Consider the following 17,733-nt stretch of genomic DNA (forward strand, 5'->3'; position numbering starts at 1 on the left):
GAGAAGCATAAGAAAAAAAAAATGGAAGCATTTATAATGGACTATTTTACAGTAGAAATATGAATCAGTCATTTATGACCTCTATGCATGGATCTCTTTCTTCTTACCGTTGGGCTAATAAATAAAACTGATTCAGTAAACTATTATTCCCCAAAAAACACATTCATGAGAATGAACATAAAAGGCAGCGGGTGAAGGATGCATTAGACGAGTAAGGTAATCTTAGAATATACCATGATGCAGGACTTTGTATGTACATTTGACGAAACCTCAAGTTCTCAGCCTCAATCTCATTGGGGTGGGAAGAGGAGTTCTGCTCATCCATCCTTTCCTGCTGCTGAAGCAAACTGAAATGGTGGTCAGTCGTGTTGAGGACACAAGGGATTGGCCTGAGCATTTCTTGCTCTTAGCCTTTTTAGTTCGTCCTGCGTGCATGATAGCCTGCAGCGTCAAGCAAAATGTCTCAGATGGGAAGTTTTGAAGCTTGAGGATACTTTTCATTTGCATTGCAGTCACCTCCAGTGCAGATCACAAATCTCCTGTATCAGCTGCTTCTCCCTTTCGGTAGCTGCTTCCATCTGCACCACCAAAACAAAAGAGTGGGGCAAAGAAGCAATCAGAAGCAGCGTGTAAAATAGTTTGTGGTAAGTGCTTTTGCAAGGTATGTTTGATACAGTAATGGTTCAGGTTAGTTTCTTGATAGTGATTAAAAGATGTGATGCATTGGTGGTGTAAAGAAATCCCAACCTCCAGAAGCCAATTCATTAAAAATAATTCATGAAATATCATTGGACCCCGAACATTTAGGTTCTCAATTGTGACAAGATGGAATGGCTTGTGACAGACGACAGGTTTTATTCTACGAGTGAAAATGTAATATCTACTAACCTGTGTGCTTTGACCCTTTTGAGGGCAAATAGGTGCAAAAGCCTGTGGTAGTTAGACATCAAATTACCGTTACATTAGACAATACTAGCAAAGAATTAAAGGTCAGACAAGTTTTACTGGCTTACCTTATCTGAATCAATATTCTCAGACATCACCTTAAAACGGCCTTTACGTTGAACGAGTGGATGCTTTGATTTATCTTCAGCATCTTCAACACCTGCTGCTGAAGAAAGATCTAAAGTGAGGACAAAATTCTATCTAGAATTTTCTCTTATGGAGGAGGTTTCCGACACAATGCTAAAATAAATAAATATTAGATAAGGAGGTAAAAAAACAAAAACTGAATATTGTAATTGCTTGCCTGTCGATTTGGATGATTTAGGTGCCACTTCAGTAGGTATATCAGTTGCTTTTTGAAACTCTCCATTGTAATTTCCAATATTTTCGTGCTGATTTTGTTTCTTCGGACTAACAAGTATTAATTCATTAACAATTCTATCACGAGCAAAAGAAAACTAGAGATTAGTACATGGATGATTTTCAAGTGATTCATATGTGGGAAAGTTTTCAAGAGATCGATGCAGTATGAACCAGAAAAGGGACTTTTACAATCATTTAACAATGGGAGAATAAGCATGACATTAGCGAGTAATATCCTTGAACAAAAACAGAAAAAAAATCCTTACTGGAGAATATTGAGTTAAGTAGATTAGAAAAGGAAAAACAAGGAGAAGTGCCGCTAATCCTTTCATTCACTTTTTTTTTTCATCCATCAGTTGTTTCATCAGTCTATATGTTCTATATGTTCTTGATTTCCTGCATATGTGGCTTCCTTTTGTCTATAGTTTGAACTAAGTCCTCTGAGATTTTCCAGTTCAGTTACCTCCAACCAAGGCAGGAAGTTTATACATTATGCAAATACATCATTGATACTGATCAATAATAAGGGAAACATAACATGACTCAATCAAAGCAATGGAACCCTAATTGACTATCAAAAGGTGGCTTGAGAAGAAACATTTTTCATGAGCAACACATGATTGCAACGTTAACAATAATGAGGGAAATAAAGCCCATGGGAAACTAATAGAATAAGTATTAATTGAAGGCAATTAGGTACCATGTAAACACAACACATAGAATGATAATAACTATTGCATATGTTCTATGTTATGTTTCATAGGGGATGTAACAAACTAGTTCCCATTTGATGAAGAGAATATTCCTGATAAGTACAAATTCATAGAAGGCCTCTGTTCATAAAAAGATTGAGCATGGAAGTTGTCTAGATGCTTTTCATCATAATCTAGTCAGTAACTTTTACCGAAACTATTTCCCTCATGGTTGAAGTGTGTTTTCGCAAGAAAATTTTGATCACTCATATAGCAGCTTTAAATTCATGGTCTGATCCATCAGAATTGCTTTTGGGAGTAAAAAATTGAACAAATCTACTACCATCCAAGTTCAACAGTAATTACAAACCGGAATTTTATGTCTAAAAATATGCAGAACATAGTGACATAATCAACATTTGGCCTCCATGATCTTTAGACTGTAACTCTCAGTGACAAGGAAAGATACTAAACATATTGATTATAAATATCAACCCCCTTAGATTTAAGAAATGTGAATGATCAATCCACTGACTTGATAGCAATTATGGATGGCTTCTAACATTTCTTACCTCTGGTAGCATGCAGGTTGATAAGGCGACGAGAGAGTTGATTCATCCAACACCTCTTTTTTCTGTTCATTTGATATGTTGTTAGAATATAGAAATCTGAATAACCTAATGCCACTATAGAAAAAAATATATATCAGAACTTACCACATCATCATCATCATCCTTTGATGAACAAGATGCACTTTCTGATATTCTTTCTTGCAAAGCATGAATCCCAAACATTTGGCATCCATTTGATCCTGTAGTTTCATTATTTTCCAGAATCTGACAGGAATGCACATAATTTACCAAAAAGTTGTGACAAATGAATTCAGAGAGAAGGATTAAAAGACTGCATGATTACCGATGAAGCCTGAGCTTTCAGATCCTCAACATCAAAATTCCATGCACTAATTCCTCGTTTGTATTCCCTCTATTCATGATCAAAATGGCATCACTAATAAGTGAAAAACATATATGACCATGAATTTATGCAACAGAGAATCTCTAGCATCAAGCATGTAAAAGGATAAGGGAACGGGATACTGATACAAAATGATGCAGGTATGTGAGTCCACTAAATATTAAAAAAAGGAATACATGATGAGGACACAATAAAACAGTATCTTAAGATAAATGATATTATATATTACAGAATTTAAATTTATTTTGTTTGAAAATATGTATTTTCATAATTCAGATTATTAAAAACTATATAAGTAATTTACTAGCATCTCAGACCTATTAGTCATCAAAGATAATAGCATAAGAGATAAGACTCGAACAATGTAGAGACTATAATACAGATACACATGAATAACAAAGCTACATAAAGTCATTCATTATTTCATTGAACAAAATCTAAAATTCATAATGTAGAATCTGAAGATATATATATTCATCTCCTATTAATCAAAGGGAAAAGAACAACACACTTATACGATGCATTAATGTGTTTGACATAGATATACCAAGCAAATTTAAGCATCCATATTTTAGAATAGCATAAGATTCCATATGGCCCCTTGACCAAGTTATTTGAATGGAATGAAAACAATCATCCTGAACTAAAGATAGTTCAGACCAAAGAATGAATTGTTGATCTGTGCATTTACACTTAAGGAGGATGATATAAAGGACCAAGTTTTACAATGCTCCCAGCTCAACCATTTGATGCATCCAATTTCAGCTTGATCATACCATCACTCAAAAGGTTGCCATATTAATTATTCTTTTCTTCATGACTTTTATCCACTCAAAACTTATAATCATGATCCTTTAACCTTCAGTTCCATGATGCTATCAAAATATTCATTCTTACTAAAGGTCTCATAAATATTTGTAAGCTTGATAAGTTCTTAGTTTTTGAATTTTTCATCCTTTAGTCTGTTCACTCTAATAGCATTGTTACTTGTCCCATATCTCATACTTAAAGAGACATGATTATATTTTTTTTTCATTGAGAGCCTATTAATAGACTTTACAATGTCATTTATGTTTGTATTACATGCAGCAAAGGGAATCCAGAAATTATATGGAATTGATAATTGGGCCAGAGAAAGCTGGTTTTTAATTAATTTCTTCGATCCTCAATAATTCAAAATGGAAAATACTTTTAATCGGCTTAGCTCAGTGCATAATAACCCTAACCTGTGATAACTCCTCTTTGTCACTGTCGAGCATTTTCTTCTGTGCAAGCAAATCTTCTTCCTTCTCCTGTTCTCAATGCAAAATCAATGTGATAAACTTTGATGCTAAATTAAACTATAGGCAAAATAAGATCACAATTCATTACCTTCAAGGCTTGATGGCGATCACCTAGTGTAGGCAACCCATCCAAAATTTTTCGTACTATGTAGTCCTGAGATCTGGCTTGCTTGAAGAATGGTTGTTTCAACAGCTTATGTGCAGTAGGTCTTTTTGAAGGATCCTTCACCATGCACATAGCAATCATGTCCCTAAAAGACTAGTAGCAGAAGTAGAGCTTGAGAATGAGATGCTCATCCGCATAAGAGACTACAATTAAGTATAACACAAAAATACCTTTGAGAATTTTTTGTCACTTTCATAATCAAGGCCTGGTGGAGCATTCTGCAAGTTCATCAGCAAGGCCTGCCAATAATTTGATTCAACAACTCAAGAAAAATAGAAATTTTGGCATATGACAGCTTCCAAGATGTCTCAAAATTATCTACATAATTTGCGACCAATATGAAAAGAAAAAATCTTTAGCAAATTGTGATACGTTCACATGTTGTTTGGCATCAAAATACAGATAAAATATAAGACAGTATGCTTGATGCATTGGGGGAAAATATGGTGCCACTGACACAAAATTATTGATAAATGATGCACAATTCCAAATTGATGAAATACATACCTTAATTGGAGGATATTTTGAAAAAGGAGCATGACCATGAGCAAGTTCCAAAGCAGTAATTCCAAAAGACCATATATCAGCCCTGCCGATAATTTGTAATAAGTGCTTGCACTCAAAATAACAAATTAATGATATTACCAGACATAGAGAAGTTGGTAGACCAACTTGAAATCATAACCATGCAGTTGCTCCATCACCTCAGGGGCCATCCTATTTAAATAAAAACATTATATTTCATTTAAAGGATATTATATCATAATCATACGGAAATATCTGAACAAAAGAGCATTTGCACCAGCAAGGTGTCCCCACAAATGTATTCCTTGATCTTTGCCTGTTACCGGAATCGAAAAGGCAAGCTGAAACACCAAAATCTCCAAGTTTAATGCCACCTCGTGCATCAACTAGAATATTCCCAGCCTAAAATCATGAGTGAACAATATTTCACGGGAAGTTATTTGAACTAAGACAGCACATGAGCACCTATGATTAATGTGCAACTGTGCAAGTGCTTTTCTCAGGGTATAAGTCACTAAAGTTCTACTATAACAAAACAATTCAAATCTTCTAAAAAATTAATAAAATACATCCTTAAAAACTAGGTTTGTGGATGGTACTTAAATCCATTTTTTCTAAGATTAAGTGACTTGGTTATCTGGTAAAATAGGTTATGAAGTTACATGACCATTGATAATGTAATTTTTGTCAAGTCTAATAGTGTGCTTTATCAGCATATATTCATATGTCTATTTTACCAGCTAGTGTTGTATATTGATCTTTCTTATCATTTATTTTGGAGAGCTGTAAATCATTAGTGTATTGAATCTAATACCAAGTAAATATGCAAACACCAAACATATACAACATAACATGCCATTTGTATAAACCAAAACTGGACCTGATTTTGATCAGTATATCGTGTGCAGTTCATACACCGTTAAGGCATCAACAAACACATAATGATTACACCATCACAAGTGAACAATATATCCTCTCCATCTCCTCTCCTAAGTTGATGCTTCACATGCATAAGATGAATGGGCATCTTTGCATGCCCTTAGTAAATTAAACATACTAGCATGAAATTTCATTCTGAAGTTTCAACTGAAAACAATATACTGAACAAGATCAGTTACATAATAATGCGAAGATTGTATTGAAGAACAACATGCACATTAGCTTTGTTAACAGATGAAAACACATAACAAAGAAAAATTATGAGGGCCGACCTTGGCAAGGTAGAAAAATGATGATATGAAACTGATAGAAATGATGTTGCCATAGGTATGTAAACAGAAAGGATAAAGTTGATTTCCTTAGAAAAAAGATAAACAACCCTACAGTGAAAAAGAAGATTTTATTTGTTAGATTAACCTCTTTTTTTATCTTGATGACTCTCGCTACTACATTGGATGATATATCATCATACAATTGCCAAGAGTCGATATTAAGATTCATGACAAAATAACTATAATGACAACCACTTTGAAAAGTCTCCATCACATAAAGATGAGTCAACTTAACCAAACCTTTACATAACGGTGAATGTGCCCTTGGTGATGAAGATATTCCAATCCCTTCAGTACTTCACGTAACACTGTTGCAATTACAGATTCTTTAAAGCCATTGGGATAAGCAGACTTCATTATGTGAAGGCAAGACCCTTCCTCCATGTAAGGCATGACAACCCATAAATTGTGATCATTCACAAAGGAGCAGTGTGCCTTGAGAACATTAGGATGGTCTATCAAGATCATAGTTTGTGCCTCCCGACAGATGTTGTTCTGGAAAGAACATACAGAAAAAAAATCATTTACAAAGCCTCCAGACAGACGATGTGCTCGAAAGAGCATACAGAAAAAAATCATTTACAACTTTCAAGACAATGGATGAACTAGATGTACAGAGTTACTTATAGATATTTGTATTTTTTTCTAAAGAACACAGCCGTGTATAAATAATATAATTCTGTGGAGATTGCCAGTAGTTAGAAAATCAGGTAAACGCAATTAAGACACCTATTTTCTGCATTATACCCTGATGAACTAGAATGAAACACAAAGTACACAGTAATAGATATAGCCAAAAGAAACATGCTTTGCTTAAGTTGTCATGCTGTGTCATCTGCCACATGAAAAAAAGAAAAAGAAAACTAACAATAGCAGTCACCATAAATTTTAGTGACAACTATTCTTATAAAAAAAGAAATGGATACTGCAAGCAAGAAGTTGACACGATATGATGGTCATTGTGACACGAGGAAATTTTAAGTTTATAAACTTGTGTTAGATACATAGAACTGCTTGTTCTAAACATGTTATCATTAATGACCTTAGACATTATTTCCTAACGGTTGTATTCTTCTATCGGAGACCGTACACTATAAGGAACAAATAAATCCCAAGAAATATGCACAAGTTTAAGGTTATTTTTTGTGCAAAACAATCCTCCCTAGGCAAAATGATTCGTTTGTCAAATAGTCAATCTAAAATCTACGGAATTAAGTGAAAAATTGAAATTTCTATTTGTATCAAAATGGCATACCAATTCTCAGTGCACCTGGTTCCTCTCATCGAATAAAAAGAATATAGAAGAAAAAGATGAAATTTAGCTAATGACGAACGCACCAGATCGCTGTTATTCCTCTCGAAATCGACGACCTTGATGGCGACGACCTCGTCAAGGGGAATGCAAAGCGCCCGGTAGACCGAAGCGCTGACCCCCTGCCCCACCGGCTCGCGCAGCTGGTAATCCTCAGCGCGGATCGGATACTTCTTCCTCTCCATCGCTCTCTTCGCAGCGGGAACCGCTGCGACATCAATCCCTAGAAACCGATCCAGTCTGAGATCAGAAGCAACACCAAAGAATCCGAAAGTGAGGCGCGAGAAAGAACGAGAAAATTGGGGAATGACGCCTTGTTCGATCGGATCGGGGATAGGGAATCGCTAATTGGGAGGAGGAGAGTGCTTGTCGAAGAGGGCTTTCTCGTGATGCAGAGAAGCTACCGCGAGATTTAGGGGGAGAGAGAGATTTCGTAACCAGAGAGTGCGCGCGCCACGGGAGCAGCACACGAGCACGTGATCGAACAGTGCTGCACGTGACCGAACACTGATCATTCTTGTTCGTCACCCGTGAAGAATGCAGGAGATCGATCACAGCCGTCCGCGCCATTTCATCTTGGCCCTAGCTTTTCAAATGGACGGTGATTGATCAATCTGTTTAACGAAAAAAAATATTTTCGCACTAATAAAGATTAAAATTCTCTCTTTCTTTTCGGATTTAGTCGGGCCAACTCAGTTCGTCCCTCCGACCCGTTAAGACGGACCGATCTTTTCTGCTCCAGTTCTTCTCGAGGGCTTCGCTCTTGCTAATCGGAGGCGGCGTGGGGGAGGAGGAGAGGGAGGCGCGGCAGAATGAAGCCGGTAGTTGGGATCGTGGTGTCGAACAAGATGCAGAAGTCGGTGGTGGTGGCGGTGGACCGGCTCTTCCACCACAAGCTCTACAATCGCTACGTCAAGCGCACAAGCAAGTTCATGGCCCACGACGAGAAAAACCAATGTAACATCGGCGACCGGGTCAGTCATCTCCTCTTACCCCCTACATCTCTTGTCCCCCGCTGTTCCCATCGTACTTAGCTTCCCTCTTTTTTGATGTGAAGGTCATCTGTAGGTTCCTTTGTTGATCGGATAGCGTTTGGTAGTTTTCCACTGACGTCTTTTATTGTTTAGTCTTGTTTAGTCCACTGATGTTGGGGTTGTTGCCGGTGAGATTACTGATAGGATTCGCCTTCCCTTTATCTTGAGAAAGATTGGACCTTGGAAGCATGCTCTTGATGGTTCAGTCCTTGTAATGTAGGAATGCCTTAATGAGTTGTAAGAATTATGTCTTTATGTCAGTAATTGTCTGTATAATTTCTTAATGTGGAAACATGGATTCTAAGATTTGTGTGAGCAGTAACTGTACTTGGAGGTTGGAAGCTATTTTTCTATTGAAGAAATTGCCAAAATATTGAAGTTCTAGGTTCACATTATCAGCTGTCTCTCTCCTTTACTGGTTAATCATTTGATGCACTTAATGTTCTTCTTAAGCCTTATGCTTAAGATGACTGCTGGAGGAATCTTTTCTGTTCTCAGTGCAGAGAAATCTGATGAGCATAAACTAGCAACACGTTTGTGACATTGTTTCTAGCGTTTCACTAGATTTTGTGTCAACTATTATGACTTTTCATGGACAGTTAACAAAGATGCTTTTAAGTGTTTCCTACGATAATGCTGTACATAGATGGACAAAAAAGGGCCATACTGACAGATAAATTCTATCCTCTTATTTATACTTTCTAATAATTTCTTGCAAGCAATAGTATTATCTGATTGAAATTATCAGAATAAACCAAACATTTGAAAGGTTAATCAATGCCAACAATGCAAGTTAATAAGATATTGCTTTTTTATTAATAGAACCAATGCTGCATCCTAATAGTTGATGTACTAGATCAGGTAGATAAGAAATTATCTTCATGTAAGTTCATTTAAGGAAAAGTTAAATTTCAAGCGATGAATTACCAACGAAGGCTTCATGCTGAGGTAGTACAAGTGGCATAGTGTGCTCCATGGTCCTTTCAAGAAAGAGTTTGAAGTGGATGCTGATTGAAAATATATTTTTTACAACAGGAAGGCCAATGCATGGAAATGTAAGCTTTTTGTTTTTTTGTCAATAATATAGACTTGCATGTTTCAAATGCTAGCATTTTTTAAAATGTCTCTAATCATTCGTACATGTTTAAAATAGAACATGTTTGGGATTCTCCTAGAAATATTTCTTGTGATAAGTTAATTCTTTTATCTTATATGTTATTGCTTGTGGTAAGTTACTCTTGTATTCTGTTTCTTACTTGCAAATATTCTGGCTAGCCTGAACAACATGCAGCTCCGGTCCTTTTTAAACTGCTGACCAGTTAGAGCAGATTACCTTTGAACAAGGTTACATACATCGATATGGCTGATAGAGTTGCTAGAGGGGCTAGTAAGATTTCCGTCAATGTTGAACGTTAAGAGATGCAAAAACCATACATTGCTAGCTAATTTTATACATGCTTTCTCAATCTTCAGTCCTTAGTCTGTTTCCTTTCTGAAAATGCTTAATCCATAAAGATATCTGACCTCTGAGTTTTGATCTGTTCTGTTCATTGTATCTATTTGACGAACCTTTTTTTTTTTTTTTTTGCTTTTTTGCTCATAACCTGTTCCATGGTGTTGGTCTTGCTTGATACAAAGAAAGTCCACAGAATCTTCACCTCGTTTTGGAGTAATAACAGTTTACTTCTTTTAACTGCAAAATGAACACAATGATTCAATATTCATAGTTATGACATCCATTGATGGAAATGTTTTGCTTACCTCAAATTCTATTGGCTATTATACTAAGACTACTGTCTTTCTTGTAGTGTGAAAACATATGTCCTTGTCGCATGCTCTGAAAAGCTGCATCGCGAAAAAATGGTTCCAGAAATACATTTTAGCTAAAGCTTTTGTCAGAAGCTCTTGGTTCCTTATGCCGTAAAATATTCATGTGTTGTTTCTTTTTCTTTTCTTTTTTCCCCAGGTTAGGTTGGATTCTTCAAGGCCACTGAGCAAAAGAAAGCACTGGGTTGTTGCTGAGATTCTACGGAAGGCAAGAATCTACGTTCGACCATCTCTGGCAGCTCAAACACCCGGTGAGCCAGCTGCTGCTTCAACTCCATCTGGATCTCTTCCTTCTTCATGAGGTTAACAGCAAAAGCAGAATCATCTTGTGTAATATAGCAAAGTTTGCAAGCTTATGAGCTTCAATACCATTGATAGTGTTCCTCCATATAATGCATGAACCACCGTTTGTACAACTACCATCTTGTTCTGCATCCATTGTTTCCTGTGTTGCTCAAAATCTCTACCTGCACAGTCCAGTGTTTCGACAGGGTGTTTGTTTGATGTAGGAAAGAAAGAATTGAAAATAAACCTGCTTCAAATCATATGATCCGCATTCGATCAGCTGTAAGTGTCTCTTCACAGAATTTATATTTAACAAAGTTGATGCTGGGTGGTTCTTCAATTGCATAATCACGAACATTTTAAGTTTCTATTGCCACCCAAAGTGTTGAGATTTTGGGCTTAATGGGTATAGCCAACTACAGCATCTGTTTCTTGAAGCTGAAACCTGTGATGCTTATGAAGGCTTTGTTCCATATGGATAAATTCTGGTTCAATTGGTACCAAGTCATATCTAACTCAGACCTGCTTTAACGTGGCACTCATTTAGCACCATTTAGTCCCTAAAGTTATCTAAACTGTAAAATATGTATGAATTATATCTGTTTTCATCTACACTCTTTTTAGATGAATCAACAGAAATAGTAGTGTTCGAGAAAATATTGTCGATCTATTAACTTGATATAAGAGAGATGCATGGACATAAGTTCAAAGTGGATGATTATGAGTTGTCTTCTTTTTTTTTTTTTTTTTTTTACTGTCTACATGAATAGGAGTCCAAGAGTCGACCTTCTCGGAGAGTTATAGGTGGGCTCAAAGTGTATAGATCGACCAAGCACAACCCAACCTCCTTGGAGAGCTTAAGGTGGGCTCAATGTGTGTAGGTCAATTAAGTTGCACCTAATCTCCTCGTAGAGCTCGATGTGTGTAGATCTACAAGCTCGACCCAACCTTTTCGGAAAGCCCAAGGTGACCCTAAGGTGCATAGGTTAGTCAAGTCAGACCCAACCTCTTTGAAGACCTCGAGGTGCGTACATTGGCCAAGTGCGACCCGACCTCCTTGGAGAGCCCAAGATGGACTCAAGATTCATAAGTCACCAAGTCCAATCTGACCTCCTTGAGAGCCCGAGGTGCATAGGTCGAGCAAGGTCAATTTGACCTCCCCAAAGAGCTTGAGGTATGTAAGTTGACCATGCATTGAACATTCCTCCACTTTTATATGGCACACATGTCGAGATGGTTTATAGTTGTATTTTCAAACCTCTCAAAAACATCTCAGAGGGGAGACACAAATAATAGAAGAAATATTATCAAATACATGATAGCCTAGTTAGCATAGGAAAGACAAGACTTACCTCATCGGTCTACATGCATAAAAAGTTCAAAATGAACTATTAGAAACTGTTAAGGATTATCCTCTCAAATAATATACTATCCCCTTTTTTATCTAATATAAAAATCTATTTTCGACTTAAGAATCGATATCAGTCACCTTTTTAGCACTTCTGTCGGACTAACTTCGAATATCAAAATAATCATCACCTCGATAGTACCTCAACTGCATATATAATCGAATCAGACCTCAACATTGAATTATTTTCTCCAAACAAATAGCGATAGTAATATGATACAACCGTCACCGAAGGAAATGCATTAAGACGGCCACCGACTTTGCAGTGATGAGAAAACTAAGACTTGTTCATGTGCAGTTTTCTCTTTGAGAAGACGAGGATTGATGTCTGGATAAGTTGAATTCAACGTCCATTGACCTCTTATGTTTCCAAGTTTGGCACATACATCGGAGATCAGTACAGCATTTTAGTAGGTCACCAAGTCATTAGAAAGTCTCGTTTTGACATTCAAAAACACTATCAAGCACAGTTTCTTGGAGTTAAATCGATGCCATAAGCTCACAAGGGCCCGGCGCGCGTCTGGCGAATGGGAGGAGGACAAGGCAGCGCCGGGTCGCCCCCTCCCACGGCATCTCGCGATCACCGGCTCTCCTCGGACCTCTCCCGCTCATCCCTCTCCCCTCGCCAACCCCCACGTATCCTCCGCCGCGAACCCCGCCCTCTCTTGTGTCTTCCCCCCCGCCCCCCCCGGGCCAACGTGGCAAGAAAAAGCTCTTCGCAGTTCGGCAGAACCACTTCCCGACTTACCCATCCCCATACCCTTCTGCTGTTAAAGGGCGCACGTGGATCCCGTCTCCAAGCCAGGTTGGCAAGTATAATAAGCAGTTAGAAATGTCGTGTGATTAGAATTTATCCACGGCTGAGGTGGACGGTGGGCCGATTCCTCGGCCTCCAAGTAAACGGGCCTCGCTCGCCATTTATAGGCGGAGGGTAAACTGCCACAGGCGAAATACTCGAACACCCAATTTGCATTCGCTTCCCGCTCGGCATTTCCTCGAACACCCAATTTGCATTCACTGCTCTGCCTCCTCCGCCTGGAAGACAGCGGAGACGATGAAGAAAGAGATGATGGGGTCGATGGAAGACGAGTTGTTTCCGTCCACGCCCGGGAAGGTGAAGATCGAGCGGACGCACGCGATCAATCGTCAGCTCCACCAGTGCTTCGCGTCCACCAGTACCATGTTCCTGTGGGCGCTGTTCCTGATCGCGCTCACGGCTTCCTACCTCAGCTTCCAGAGCTTCGTCGACTCCTCGTCCCGGTACTTTGACGCGTCGTGGGGCGGGATGCAATGGGAGAAGCAGATCCGGGCCTCCGCCACCGTCCGCCGCCCCGGCGGCTTCTCCGTGCTTGTCACCGGTGCTGCTGGGTTCGTCGGCACCCACGTCTCCATCGCCCTCCGCAAGCGCGGCGACGGCGTGGTCGGCCTCGACAACTTCAACAGCTACTACGACCCCTCGCTGAAGAAGGCCCGCGTGGCGCTGCTGGACTCCCGCGGCGTGTTCGTGGTGGAGGGGGACATCAATGACGCTCGCCTTCTCGCCAAGCTCTTCGACGTCGTGCCCTTCACCCACGTGATGCACCTGGCGGCCCAGGCCGGCGTTCGCTACGCCATCGAGAACCCGGCGTCGTACGTGCATAGCAACATCGCGGGGCTCGTCGCGCTGCTCGAGGCGTGCAAGTCCGCGGACCCGCAGCCGGCAGTGGTGTGGGCGTCGTCCTCGTCGGTGTACGGCCTCAACGAGAAGGTGCCCTTCTCGGAGTCGGACCGGACCGACCGGCCGGCCTCTCTGTACGCGGCGACGAAGAAGGCCGGCGAGGAGATCACCCACACCTACAACCACATCTACGGCCTCTCCACCACAGGGCTCCGCTTCTTCACCGTCTACGGACCCTGGGGCCGGCCCGACATGGCCTACTTCTCCTTCACCCGCAACATCCTCCAGGGGAAGCCCATCACCGTCTACCGCGGCAAGGACCGTGTCGACCTCGCCCGCGACTTCACCTACATCGACGACATCGTCAAGGGCTGCGTCGCCTCCCTCGACACCGCGGAGAAGAGCACCGGGACCGGCGGCCGGAAGCGTGGCCCCGCCCAGTACCGCATCTACAACCTGGGCAACACCTCGCCGGTGACGGTGCCGGCGCTGGTGGGCATCCTGGAGCACCACCTCAAGATGAAGGCGAAGAGGAACGTGGTGGAGATGCCGGGCAACGGGGACGTCCCCTTCACCCACGCCAACATCAGTTTGGCTCGAGCCGAGCTGGGCTACAAGCCGACCACCAACCTGGAAACCGGCCTGAAAAGGTTCGTTAGGTGGTACCTCCTCTACTACGGCTACAACACGAGAAGCGGCGGCTTAGCCGGCTCAGCCAAGAGCTTGTAAAGATGCCTCTTTCCCCTTACATCTCCGACCCATTTTTTTCTTAAAATTAGGGCTTTTTTTTCCCCCTTCGTTGCATGAGATTCGAATGTATAAGATAATTAGGCCTCATTTAATCGAATCAGAAGTCACTGTATTTATTTTCCACATACGCGAAGGCAAAGCATCGCCATCTCATTATTTATTTTATATTATTTATTTATACATCAAGGATGGCAGTAGAAACACCCGAGTACGTCTCTCTCAGTTGCCAGAACCCGAGCCACAGCCCGAGCCGGAACCTTCGCCGTTCCCCGCACCAGAACCCGCGGAGGAACCCGCGTCCGAACCTGCCGATGATCCCGCGCCCGAGCCTGCGGAGGAACCTGCGCCGGAACCTGCCGAAGAGCCCGCGCCGGAGCCTAAACCAGGCAGAGTCACCGAAAACGAACGTGATTCCGACCTGGAAGTCGAGCTGGAGTGACCAAACCCAGACTCGGAGCCAGAGCCGGAGCCCGATCCTGAGACGGAGACCGTACCACCATCTACGCCAACACCGAGCCCAGTGCCGAGACCGACCCCGGTGCCAAGGCTCCCAAGATCCATCCTTGCCACCCGGCTCTCCACCACCAGAGCAGAGAGAGCGGCGAGAAGAGTGGCCAGGAGCAAGAGCTTCGAATGAGCCATGGCCGTGTTCTTGGTATTACCGGAGCAGTGGTTCCTTTGTGGAAGAACAGACGAGGCAAATGCTATTTATAGGCCGCAGAAGAGGAGTCGAAGAAGATGGAATGATCTGAGTTGGCTAACAGTAGCAATTAGCTCTCTGGTGGAGCAATTGCTGCTGCTAATTTCTTCTTCTCGCACGACACGTTACAGGCAGTCAACATCCACTTGGGTCCCTCGCACTAACTAAGGTCAACATTTGGCCGAACCATGTGGCCTCCGGGGCGCCATGCATGAGTGCGCAAGTCAACGCTGAAGTGTTCATTGCCGGGGGAAACACCACACGCCACAGGAGAGTCAAGCAACTAATTGGTTTTGGATAAGTACTCTTCTCCATTCAGAGCTTCGTTATACACAAAAGCAACTTTAGTCAGGTGCACTTGGTGACTATGTATGCATGTCATAGGCAAACGTAGTCTAAACCTCTCGGTGGATCAGATCAGCAACCATGTAGAAGGCTTCTTGTATAGTTTATTGCTCCAAGAGAAAGATGATGAACATTCCCGGAACAACCATAGCCATGCACTTAAAGCGAAGTGATTACGTGAACACATTCCAGTATCCTGTGCAGCAAAAATGGCAACTTCAGGTGCTGAAAACGTGCCTGTGGAGATGTTGTTTTCGGATTTCTAGTGCGCATGAAGAGGAAACCACTACGCCGAAACCCGGTCACTGTTTGATATCGATCTTAGATGAAGCTAACCTTGACAGATCGGTAGGATAAACTAGGAGCAGCTGGTCAAAGCTTGAAATGCTACTTCGTTGATCTTAATGGGAAGATGCCCTTCTTTTAGTCAGTAACAATGTCTTGGCAGAAAGTTCAGCTGAAGCTGCACTCCCAACACATAGTGCAACCACAGCAGCACTATGTGGCAGCATTCCTGCGTCTCGTATATGGTAGGTGTCTCGGGCAGTGGTTTATTTCTTGGCTTCTTCTTTCTCAGATGGACGTGTAAGATTCGCTGTGCATGCGTAGCCATGCACTGAGACCTAAGTGATTAGGTGAGCACACACAATCTGATGTCCAACTCCGGCAGAGCCCAGTGCTGATAACGTGCCACCTTACGTGTTCTTTTCGGAACTTTAGTGCGCGCCTGAGGGGTGGGGGGTGGCCTCAGAGTTGTCTTTATTGCTTCTCTTCCTCTTGCATCATCCTCCCTTTGACAGAGATGATGGATTCGTGGAGCCACCACTACCTTCTGCACCACCTCTCTCAGCCACAAACTTAATTATACGGCCACCTTTCTGCTTTCGGCCGATATCGTTCCAACTTACCCCGTCCCGTTTCCACATGATTGACAGGACTGTCGCATGCCTCAATAATTAGCTCGAGAAGAAGAAGAAGAAGAAGATCGCCTATAAATATCTCGTCACCAATGCCACTGCACTCCATCTCATTCTAAGCTTGTGGTTGCACTAAAAGAGTTTTGACTATGGCAGCTACGAGAGCTTCCGCTGTAGCATTGGTGTTGTTCTCATTGTCACTGGCAATGGTCGCCACTGAGTGCCGGCCTGCCCGGAAAGACCTCGGCCTCGCCCTGGGTGGCGGCCTGGGCCTCGGTCTCGACCTCGGGCTAGGTGGTGGAGGCTCGGCCTCCGGCTCAGGCTCCGGTTCCGCCTCCGCCTCCGCCTCCGGGTCTGGCTCTGCCTCGGGTTCGGGTTCTGGTTCCTACGCCGGGTCGTACGCGGGCTCGTACGCTGGTTCGGGCGGTTCAGGCGCAGGCTCTTCGGCTGGTTCTGGTGCGGGGTCCGGTGCCGGCCAAGGAGGCGGGCGTGGCGGGGGCTCGGGGTCTGGCTACGGCGAGGGCCATGGCTACGGTGAGGGCCATGGAAACGGGTCCGGGTCGGGTTATGGCGAAGGCTATGGATATGGATCCGGATCCGGTGATGGGCGTCACTGATGACGTTAAGTAGTCAGTCTGAGTCGATGCGGCTCGTTCAATAGTGGACGAATAAGGAGGGAGGTTGTGGCTTAGGTTGTTACGGAGGTCGTATCTTTCTTTGTTCTGTTGTTCTATTGGTCTCGTTCGAAGTTGTTTCCATGCACTGTGTCAATAAGATGGGGTGTTTCCCTTTCTCATCATCTTCACGTCCACCTTTTATCATTATAACTAATTATTAAAAAAACATGAATTTATGTTCAAATTCGAAGTTTTAAATAAATTTAAAATGAATAAAACAACTATGGTATGTGGTCTACACCTTATATATTCACGTATGTACCATACATATTGGTAAGGAAATTATGACGCGAGTGATATCTTAGCAGTAGCCGATACATTGATACTATATGTTGAACACATTGATATTACATGATCGAAACCTTGGTACTATTTTATTGACACCTTGACGTTACGTAGATGACACATTAGTGGTACATTGTGACACATATTGATACAACGTGATCGTTGTGTTGTTGACATTTTAACTTGCATCATCCACTCGATGGATATTACCAATCGTATCATGATCATTACACATTCTATGAATTCAACACAAACATAACTCCATGAAGATTGGGAGATGTGTGTGACCTTCCGCAATATCAATATAACATTCCTA

General features: G+C 41.9%; 4 protein-coding genes and 1 long non-coding RNA gene across 5 annotated transcripts; 3 read left to right on the forward strand and 2 right to left on the reverse strand.

The window, feature by feature from the left end:
* Positions 1 to 172: 172 nt before the first annotated feature.
* LOC103977341 (uncharacterized) lies at positions 173 to 7,933 on the reverse strand. The gene is made up of 16 exons (XM_018823826.2): positions 7,559 to 7,933; positions 6,461 to 6,715; positions 5,227 to 5,351; positions 5,097 to 5,141; positions 4,932 to 5,013; positions 4,595 to 4,663; positions 4,347 to 4,517; positions 4,202 to 4,267; positions 2,916 to 2,984; positions 2,717 to 2,836; positions 2,573 to 2,634; positions 1,250 to 1,383; positions 1,014 to 1,108; positions 889 to 930; positions 517 to 578; positions 173 to 441 (listed from the first exon to the last, which is right to left on the reverse strand). Exons 1-16 carry the CDS (start codon positions 7,715 to 7,717, stop codon positions 360 to 362), a joined length of 1,638 nt encoding a protein of 545 aa, XP_018679371.2. The 5' UTR covers positions 7,718 to 7,933; the 3' UTR covers positions 173 to 359.
* A 349-nt stretch (positions 7,934 to 8,282) lies between these two features.
* On the forward strand, positions 8,283 to 10,809 carry LOC135606934 (uncharacterized). Its single transcript, XR_010485020.1, has 2 exons — positions 8,283 to 8,506; positions 10,533 to 10,809. It is a non-coding gene; the product is annotated as an uncharacterized LOC135606934 (long non-coding RNA).
* Positions 10,810 to 12,810: 2,001 nt separating this feature from the next.
* LOC103976907 (UDP-glucuronate 4-epimerase 1-like) lies at positions 12,811 to 14,616 on the forward strand. Its single transcript, XM_009392260.3, has one exon. The coding sequence runs from the start codon at positions 13,141 to 13,143 to the stop codon at positions 14,470 to 14,472; it is 1,332 nt and encodes a 443-aa protein (XP_009390535.3). The 5' UTR covers positions 12,811 to 13,140; the 3' UTR covers positions 14,473 to 14,616.
* A 96-nt stretch (positions 14,617 to 14,712) lies between these two features.
* LOC103977340 (uncharacterized) lies at positions 14,713 to 15,135 on the reverse strand. The gene has a single exon (XM_009392834.3). It carries the CDS (start codon positions 15,133 to 15,135, stop codon positions 14,713 to 14,715), a length of 423 nt encoding a protein of 140 aa, XP_009391109.2.
* Positions 15,136 to 16,604: 1,469 nt separating this feature from the next.
* LOC135606594 (glycine-rich cell wall structural protein 2-like) lies at positions 16,605 to 17,072 on the forward strand. The gene has a single exon (XM_065097632.1). The coding sequence runs from the start codon at positions 16,605 to 16,607 to the stop codon at positions 17,070 to 17,072; it is 468 nt and encodes a 155-aa protein (XP_064953704.1).
* The last annotated feature ends 661 nt before the right edge of the window (positions 17,073 to 17,733 follow it).

The sequence above is a fragment of the Musa acuminata genome, chromosome BXJ2-3 (genome assembly GCF_036884655.1).
Source record: "Musa acuminata AAA Group cultivar baxijiao chromosome BXJ2-3, Cavendish_Baxijiao_AAA, whole genome shotgun sequence".
Classification (NCBI taxonomy): domain Eukaryota; kingdom Viridiplantae; phylum Streptophyta; class Magnoliopsida; order Zingiberales; family Musaceae; genus Musa; species Musa acuminata.